This window comes from Rhopalosiphum padi, chromosome 3 (assembly GCF_020882245.1).
Source record: "Rhopalosiphum padi isolate XX-2018 chromosome 3, ASM2088224v1, whole genome shotgun sequence".
NCBI classification, from domain to species: Eukaryota; Metazoa; Arthropoda; class Insecta; order Hemiptera; family Aphididae; genus Rhopalosiphum; species Rhopalosiphum padi.
The window spans coordinates 75,791,993-75,801,545 of record NC_083599.1 but is presented as its reverse complement, the minus strand read 5'-3'; the positions used below and the strand labels follow the sequence as shown (position 1 = coordinate 75,801,545).

The window sequence follows — 9,553 nt, the reverse complement described above, 5'->3', positions numbered from 1 at the left end:
TGATGAGTAAACGTCACAATCGAAACGATTTTAATATCGATGTTGATGATTGCAATGTCGCACTCCGGAATGTTGTTGACGTTGCGTAATACACTATACACGGTGTATTATGCTACGTATAAAGACACCATAGCATGAATGATGTATAGACAATAGACGTATATAATTATACGTATATTGTACAGATACGTATTTGTTACGTATATAATATTAAAATTTATATAAATTGACGACTGTGTCACCTGAGTAAAAGACAGACTTCGTTGTGTTAGAATTCCGAAAAGGTACCGCTGCCACCAGTTGTTATATACTCTTTCGGTTAAGGCCAAAAGGTATATATATGTTGTAAAAGAGTTCGTTCACTTACGGGTTGTATTCAAAACACTACACAAAATCTGTTTAACTTTAAGAAAATATTTTATTAATTATTTTATTATAAGAATACTGAATATTTTAACAACACAGTATTATACGAATCGGCTACTTATTCACGACTAACTCTTGCTTATTCTACGTTCTTGTCTTGGCGACGCAGTCGCTTACAAAAAAAATACACATATTGCTTACACTACTATATTATTGTATAATATGCTTACTAATCTAAAGTGTGTGTGCAAGGGTTCCTAACAATGTACATAATACGCACCTATTCTAATTACTTAATATTAGGATTTAGGCCAAAAACACAATAAAAAAAAAAAACAACATTTAGTATCAAAAGAGATGAAAACAGAAATAGTGAAATGTGTACCATTAAAAAATATTCACAACAATTATTTAGCAAGCCATAGTTAATAAAAAATACACATGACGTCATAATTTTGTTGCTGCTATATATATATACCCACATAACAAAAAGTGATTTTAAAATCATTTTAGAAATATTTTTCAGAAAATAATGAATATTTATAAAACATCGTTTAATGATCAACATATATTTTAAAAATAATTAGAAAATATTTTTTGGCCGAAAAAAATAGTCTTCAAAATATTTTTATTTCGTTTTCAAAATATTTTTTAAAATATTTTTAAAATATTTGCATAATTAAATTTTTAAAATATATTGTTAACGATATTTTCAAAATATATGATAATATTTTATAATCATTTTAAAGATAACTTCAAAATATTTATTAATTAGTAATTACTTAAACATTTATTGATTAAAATGTATGAATTAACCCTTTGTTATGGTGCATTATACTATATTATATAGTTCAAATACTAACTAATATTAGAATTATCATTATAAAACCCAATAAACTTATCTATACTATTGTATAATAGTACTGTAAATTAGATAATATTAAAAATAATATTTTGAATAAGAATAATAATAAACAATATTAGAATTAAAATAAACTTTTAATTGTATATTATAAGTAATTTACAATTTTCTTTTAGTAACTATACTGATGACAATTCTCTTATTGTTAGCTTATAAAATAAAACATTTAAAATTATGAATAATAACAATTAAAAAGAGTGATGTTTTTGTTGTTTCTTCTCTTCTCTGAATTTTGCATTTGCCATGAAAAACTTCATTGGCTTTAATATTTCTTGATCAGTGCAATTCCGATGTTTATGTACAATTCTTACAGTTTCTAAAATATTAAGTATATTTTGTTTTATTAATTATGTAGGCAGTATAATATAATTATGACACCTGCAGTGTTCTATTTGAATTTAATATCAGAATCTGAATGGTTCAATTTCATCATAGCAGCAAATTTTTATATTTATAAACAGTATTTAGTATATAAGTTATAATAATTATATAGTTTAAAAAAAAAAAATTACCAAATATGATAGAACAGGAATGTAAAGTAGCAAAGACCATTTTTTGTTTTTGTCCTGCATACGAAAATTTTGATAACAAATTATTATGAAATAACTTGGACATTATTTGTCGCGTCATATCTGAAACACTTTCACGTTCTAGTCTACTCAAGTAATGTATCTGGAAAATAATAAAAAAAAAATTACAATTTTTTAGTAAAATTTTTATTAAATGTATGTAAAATTATTGAAGATAAATTATTAAACCCACCACTTTCTGACGAAATTCTATGTCACCTAATTTTTCTTCAAACATATTCAGCTCATCAATATTTGTCATTGGGAATTTATAAATACTTTCATTGACAAAATAATTAACTTCTTTTGAGAAAGATTTATTTTGATTTGTATGAATATCACTCAACATATTTTCAATCCTATCAATTTTTATCATACAATTTTTCATATCATACTTGATGTTTGTAATAGAACGAGTCAAATTTATTAAAGTACTTTTTAAACCTGAAAAATTATTAATAATATTCAATTTTATATACATTTCACAAATTAGTTACATTATGATTTTGAATAATATGCAAATTATTTAATTATTTTGTTACCATCAATAGCTAAGACTTCGTTAGTATTAAGACTACAAGACATGGGTGACGTGTTAAAATCAACTTGAGTAGTAGCAACATCATCAATATTATGATCATTTATGCGCCAGTTTCCTGTAGGGGACTTAAGCAAATCTGTATTTATGTTTTCTGAAAGTAATAATAGTGAAGTACATAATTAATTCAAGGAAACTTTTTTTGATTTATACAAACAGAGATTAAAAATAAATTTATTGATGTATATATATTTTTTAATAATATAACTAATGTATAATTTTAATTTTATGTAAATGTAATAATGTAAGTTTGATTTTACCAAAATGTTTTGGAGACTGACTGACACGGCGATTACTATTACAGTTCCCATTTATGTTTTGTGACATTGAATCAAAATTTAGCTTTCTTCTTGAAAACTTAGTGGAACTTGAATTATTAATATCAATCACTTTCCATTTTCCTGATGATGGTGAGTTTAATTTAATAATATTTGAGCTTGGTCCTAAAATATAATGATAATAAAAATATAAATAACTTCATTCATATGTAGTTAGCAAACACAACAGTCTGTCTAGTTATGTGTATTCATTGAAGTATAATACTTTAATTACCATCAAGAGATAACTTTCGAGAAGGAGATCGATAAATATTGTTTTTTGACATGTTTTGTTGCTTATCACTCATTTTTACTTCAAAATGTTTTATTGGAGACTTCTTAATACCTAATAAAATTAAGTAAAGTTAATTAAATGAGTAATACTGTAATTAAATAACAAATAATAATCATAATTTGTTTATCTTACATGAATTCATAATTGGAAGACCAAATGTACGGTCAGTATCAGAGTCATCATAATCTGAATTGTCTAAAAAAAAATTATAAATATAACATTATATTATAATAACCATGTTTAATTTAATTTTTATTGTTTACCTGTATCAGCAATTAATTTGGGAGGACTAGATAGTTTTGGCGGTTGTATATGTGCGGAAAGATTTTTTCTTTTTTTTTTTAAATGAAAACTATTATCATCATCATCAAGTATTTTGCATCGAAATTTTCTAGTTTCTTTATTTTCATTTTCTGATAAATCCGAAGTAAAAGTTGCTTTACTACATTTTATTTTGGCATCTTTTAAACTTGCTGAAACCGTTTTAAAGCAATATATTATAATTAAGTATTAACTAACTATAAATAAAAATATACCTAATATTAATTAGACATTTTTATTGCAAATTAACTACTATATACACTTGAAAATTTACTTACCAATATCTTTTGCTAAAATACGAACATCATACCAATTAAAATCTGATGTATTAGGGTTTGTTTTTTTTTCAATCTGTTTTTTTGGATCTAAATTTCTATGTGGCCAAGCACAAGTAATTCCATCTTTTGACAGCCAATGAGATGGTACAACTTCAACTGCATTTTCTTTTTTGAATATTACTATATGATAAGTCATACTTAAGTTGAATGTACAAAATAAAACTGTAAACATAAAATTAAACTAATTTAGGTTAAGTACAAAAAAATATATTAAACTAAGTACCTTCGAAAATTTTTTTTTTATAAGTTTAATCATCATTAATTGAATGTATAATAGGCAAAGCTATTGTTTCATTACATTTTTCCAATAACATAACCTTTTTTTTAAAATTTTTCATTGGAATCCAACATAGTTCATTAGATAAATTATCAATAATATAAATATTAAAAGTATCTGAGCTTAGTGGTTCTTCATAAAATGGTTTTTTAGATTGGAATATTTTCCCAATAAAAACTACTTCATTGGTATCTTTGGTATGAGCTATGTTTAAGACTTTCATAATATTATTATCTATAGTTAATATAAATTGATCAGCTATACATGTTGTTTTAATTTTTGTATTAAGTAAATGGACAATTTTAAATTGTGGTGCTATTAAATCATTTAACATAGGTCCATTTGTGTGTTCATTTTTAAAAATAATTTCTGTATTAGTATTTTTAGGAGTATTTACATTTTTTTGTTCATAGAATCTTTTAATTATTTGTTGTAGTGGTTTATCGTGTTTTTTTATAATTTTTTTGAGGGACTTCATATAATTTTCAAAAGGAAACGCACTTATGTTGTCGATAGGGCCAAAATTGGTATAGTCATCAGAGATATGTAAAAGCCCATGAACATTATGCGAAATAAAATGTCTGCCATAGAGATTTTCAAAATTTTGAACAAAATATTTGAGTAAATTTCTAGCAAAATGTATGTACTTTTTTTTCATATTATCACTTAATAATATGGTCATAGCTATGTTAAGTGCCATGAAATGCATATAACAGTTGCTGTTTATGCTGTCTTTGAAAACGACCTGTCCAGTATACAAAAGGATTTGACGCAGTTCTGTGGCCTTAAATCTTGGTAATTCATTTAAGGCCCTGGGTTTTCGGGAAAAATCACAAGGGACACTCTTTTTAAATGATACCAATTGGTCTGATATTATTTTTACAACAGAACTAGGTATACGAACGTTCAATGGTCCTTTGTTCATCCATAATTGGATTAATTTTTTCATAATACCTATGCAAACAAGATGCATGTAATCTAACGCAAATGCATCAACAATATTTACACCAGGTAAATCTGATAAAATTGAGATTGTATTCCCAACATGATGTTCTTCATATTTCATACTGATGTAGTCGTCATGTGTGCGTTTTTTTTCACTACTTGCTGTGTATGGAAAACATGATCTATTTTTCAAATACTCGCCTTCTTCTATGCACCGGGTGCACGAATCATAACCACTGTGACCCTTGACTTTTAGCACAAACGACTTAGCCGGGGCGTCTAGAGAAAATCCATCGATTAAAACTTTAAAAATCACTCCATTAATATTAACTCCATTTGTCAATAACTCTTTAGCTTCTACACAAAATTGTTTTAAATATAAATTAGAATCTTCAGGCTTTTCATGGCCCCAGTATATACCAATTGGAAACACAGAATTCTTGAATGGGCGTATATACCCCAAAATGGGCCATAATTGACTTGCACTACTTTTTGAGATTGGCAAGCCATCAATGCCAATAACTATTTTGATAACATCTATATTATTTGTTGAAATAAATTTAAAATGTTCCAAAATAGCTGATTTCAAACCAAAATGGTAATATAAACCAGGATTTATTGTAGTTAAGCACTGTGTCTCGTTCATTTTTCTGGTATCTAAAATACTACGTGAATCTTTAGGAAGTTGTGATAATGTTGACACATTTTTCAAAATAACCAATAATCCATCCAAAGCATTATGATTTATGTTAAAATTTACTGCCCACTGACACAAATTACGCTTGAATAAATCACATTCATTAATAGTTTCAATTGGTTCATTAAATGCAGCATTATTCTCAGGAAACTATTAAAATAAAAGTTTAAAGATAATAAAATAGTAGGTAAAATACCTAAAAGTAGGATGGAGTTATTGTCACCTGGCACCTATATAGCCAGTTTATAACTTTTATTTAATTTGTATTTACCTTTAGTAAGATTTGTTATTAGTGTAATTTTGTAATGTAATAAGCCAGATAATAAGCGATATATAACCAGTGTCAATTATTATTTAGGTATATATTTTTGTTTAAAAACTCCATCCTAAATAAACTATGATTATAATATGATTCATATACATTACAAAATGTTGTTCCAGGACTGAAACAATTTTCTTCAATATTTTGTTTATAACTATTACATATTGGAGTACTGATGTTTTCTTCATAGTATTTGTTATGCAGATTATTAGTAATAAAATCATCATTCACATTCACTTCTTTACAATAAGTATGTTGTCTTTTCTTTTGCAATTTTGAAAAGTTAAGATCAAACTGCATAGATTCTAGCTCTTCCTTAACTCTTCTCCTTTTTGTTCTTTCACTTGTCATGATTTTAACAAAATTTTCAATTCTATGTGTCAACAAACCATAATCAAATAAGATAGGTGCATATGCACCTAAAGAAAATTTTCAAATATTGTTCAAGTACCTACATTGCTCATCGCATAGTTAAAAATTTTTAACAAGTATTTTCACAAAAGCTCAAAAAATAATTTGTTTTCAAACATTGACAAAATTAGCCATTACCTATATTATTTGTATTATTATTTTATTACATTTAAAATTTAAATTAATTATGTTATGAAACAGTTTCTAAATGTTTTATCCATCAATAATTTTTTTTATAATATTATGGGTAGCTAATCATATTATTCAGCTATCAACATACAATATTATTATATTAACATCTTATTTAAAGCTTTAGAATTTTAGATAGATAAGTAATTTATAAGTTCGAACTTATACTTAACTTATACTTATATAATGCATCCAGTAGTTCAAATAAAATAACTTAAATATTTGAAGTAGGTAATCATTCTAAATAATTGATTTAATAAGTTTAACATTATACCTTCCTACCAATAAAATATTATATTGTACTATGTTAAATTTGGTATGTATTTATTTTTATTTATTCTTCAAGAAGAAAATGTCGCCCATTAAACATAATATTATGTTCATGTGGAGGTTCATTAGTTCACAATTTTTAAAACAAATTCTTATAGGTAAACTATAAGTATAAAAAGTTATTTGAAGTTGGTATACAATAAAGAAAAGCAATCGTTATAAGTAAATTGATTTGTTAATACAATTAAAAAATTACTATACATTTTTAATAATAACTAATATAAAATATTGATGTAAATAATCTTTCTTTTTCTATATTTCTATATTAGGTACAATACATAAAATTGAGCAGTTAAATAGTAGGTTTACTATATAGAAACCATGAAACTAAACTCTTCAATAATTACTATAAAATCATCATATCCAATATAATATTCTAATTAATTAATTTAAGAATAGTAATGGAATAATCCTATATGTTTGATAGGATATCATATGTCTATTATTTTATCTCGTAGCAATTAGTGTAATTTATTTTAGAACAATTTTAAAAGAATTATTTTATTACCTAGCTATGTCCAATGTCTTACATTACTTATAAATTGTATATTTTTAGATCAATATAATACAAGTAATAGTACCTATATGTGAATTGTGTTTTAATGTTTTGTGCATGGTTGGCAGATACTTTGATTAGGTATAATATTAGATATTTGTCTAGTACTCTAGTATATATTATATATACAGTTAATTTCAGTTATTATACCTATACAGTTCAGTTTTAAAAGTAAGATTATTTTTGATAATGTAAAGTATAAAGGTACAAGTTTTGTAAAATAAGTATTAATTGTCTATACTTATAATATTAAAAGGGGTCACACAAAAATTATTATGTTGCATATTATGTTATTCCTAATTAGGAATTATTATTATTATTATTATTATTATAAATTAATTTATACATTATTATTATTAATTATTAATTATTACAATTTCATTCGAAAAAGTTCAATAGTAAATTTAATATTTTAAAACATTAAAACCCTATTAATTTACGGTCACATGAACACCAGTAGTCATACAAGTATACAATGTATTATAGGTACCTATACAATTTGAGAATTACACAAATGACTGCCGGCGGTCACACGGCAGTCAATGTTATACCTATCTAATAAAATGAACAAGTTATAACTTACCTTATTTATTGTGGTCTTGAGTTTACTGTTTAGGTATTTATTAGTAAAAGAAACAGAAAAAAACAGCACGGCAATCGAGATAGTTTGCACATACGTCACGACAAAAATACAAAATGAACACCGATAACACAGAGTATAAAATAATATTATGCCAATAACTAAACCATGTTATTATATTATTTATAGAACAAAATGTCGTATAATATTATTATTATTATTATGATCAGTATTTCCGTGGCCGAAAATCATAACACAGGCACACGGCTATAAAGATGAAACTGATGAAAGAACGTTTCGTAACGTTTCGCACCACAGATGTAATTATAATCTCTTTAAAATGTCTCATATGTTTGCTAGCGTCGTTTGATTATTTTGATTTTTCTTCTGGCTATTATTGTGATTACATTAGTACGTTACTAATTGAATGGTGTATTTGGTCTAAAAATACATCTATTATTTCAATTTTTCCGAAATGTAAAGACTGAAAGACTGAATACCATTGATTATAAAATGGACTATTCTATAATCAATGATAATACTAATATATATATAATATACTGAATATTATCGTCTAATAAATTTACCACCCGGCACCCGCCATACCCGCATATATTGTCTCTATTTAGTCTATCTTACTATAATCATTGATTAAATATATAATATATATTTAATCAATGCTATAATGTACATCATAACAAATTTTTAGGGTTAAAGGAAATATATGACTAATTGTAGTCAAATGAGTGCATATTTATAATATAAAATAATAATAAAACAGAGCGCCATTGGTCGATGTCGACGCGTATATAGTGATAGTCGACCAGGCAGAAATTCGTTGTAGCGATACCGTAACGGCACGGCAAAATATGTGCTGTGGCAATAAACATTATGTTAAACACCGCTTCGTTTCTACCGCCCTTCAATGCAAGATTAATATAATATAAGAATCTTTTCTTTTATACCCTCTTTTGTTATCTAAATTGAATGAATATGAATCTATAAATTATAAGTATTAATATTAAATTTTAAGACTGACTATAATAGATATGATTATATTGTAACATAAATATTATATCAAGATATAAATATTATGTTATTGCTATATATAGACCGGCGATTTTCAACCAGCTGTGGTACACTAAGAAAATCTTCCTTCATAAAAAAAATTATATTATTAATAATTATATTCACAATAAATTAATATATTTTATATAGACTATTATTATATAATTGTATTTTTAATTAATAATTATTAAAAAACCAACTCATAAAAATATAAAGAAACCATCATGAACTTAATTTCATATATTATAAAAAAGCTATAAGTACTCGTTATTATTTGTTGATTAATTAAATATATTTCTAATTATTTCTGTTAACTTCTCCGGGGCAAATAACGTCGATAATCATAGGCGTAATTATGTGGTGGCTTTGGGCCCGGGGGCTTAGCCCTCCTTCTCAAATTGATCTGTATAGCCTCCTAGTTTTTTTTATCATATTTTAGTTAAAAATATTAT

At 25.2% G+C, this 9,553-nt stretch overlaps 1 protein-coding gene across 2 annotated transcripts; it reads right to left on the bottom strand.

The window, feature by feature from the left end:
* Nucleotides 1-1,346: 1,346 nt before the first annotated feature.
* Nucleotides 1,347-8,434, bottom strand: LOC132927629 (uncharacterized). Of its 2 annotated transcripts, XM_060992206.1 has the most exons (10): nt 8,037-8,434; nt 3,667-3,888; nt 3,331-3,540; nt 3,200-3,262; nt 3,008-3,118; nt 2,716-2,898; nt 2,400-2,549; nt 2,051-2,301; nt 1,801-1,960; nt 1,347-1,604 (listed from the first exon to the last, which is right to left on the bottom strand). In XM_060992206.1, exons 2-10 carry the CDS (start codon nt 3,860-3,862, stop codon nt 1,477-1,479), a joined length of 1,452 nt encoding a protein of 483 aa, XP_060848189.1. In that variant the 5' UTR covers nt 3,863-3,888; nt 8,037-8,434; the 3' UTR covers nt 1,347-1,476. The 2 variants fall into 2 exon arrangements, with proteins under 2 accessions (XP_060848189.1, XP_060848188.1); XM_060992205.1 differs by lacking the exons at nt 1,347-1,604; nt 1,801-1,960; nt 2,051-2,301; ... (4 more) ...; nt 3,331-3,540; nt 8,037-8,434 and adding exons at nt 3,950-5,795; nt 6,067-7,696 and having other exon boundaries at nt 3,774-3,888.
* Nucleotides 8,435-9,553: the final 1,119 nt, after the last annotated feature.

What these genes read in the sequence shown, in the direction of transcription:
- LOC132927629 (XM_060992205.1), bottom strand. Translation starts at nt 6,318, where the DNA reads ATGACAAGTGAAAGAACAAAAAGGAGAAGAGTTAAGGAAGAGCTAGAA. An exon ending in CTGGAACAACATTTTGTAAT is followed by an intron (nt 5,796 to 6,066) that starts GTATATGAATCA and finishes TTATTTTAATAG; the next exon opens with TTTCCTGAGAATAATGCTGC.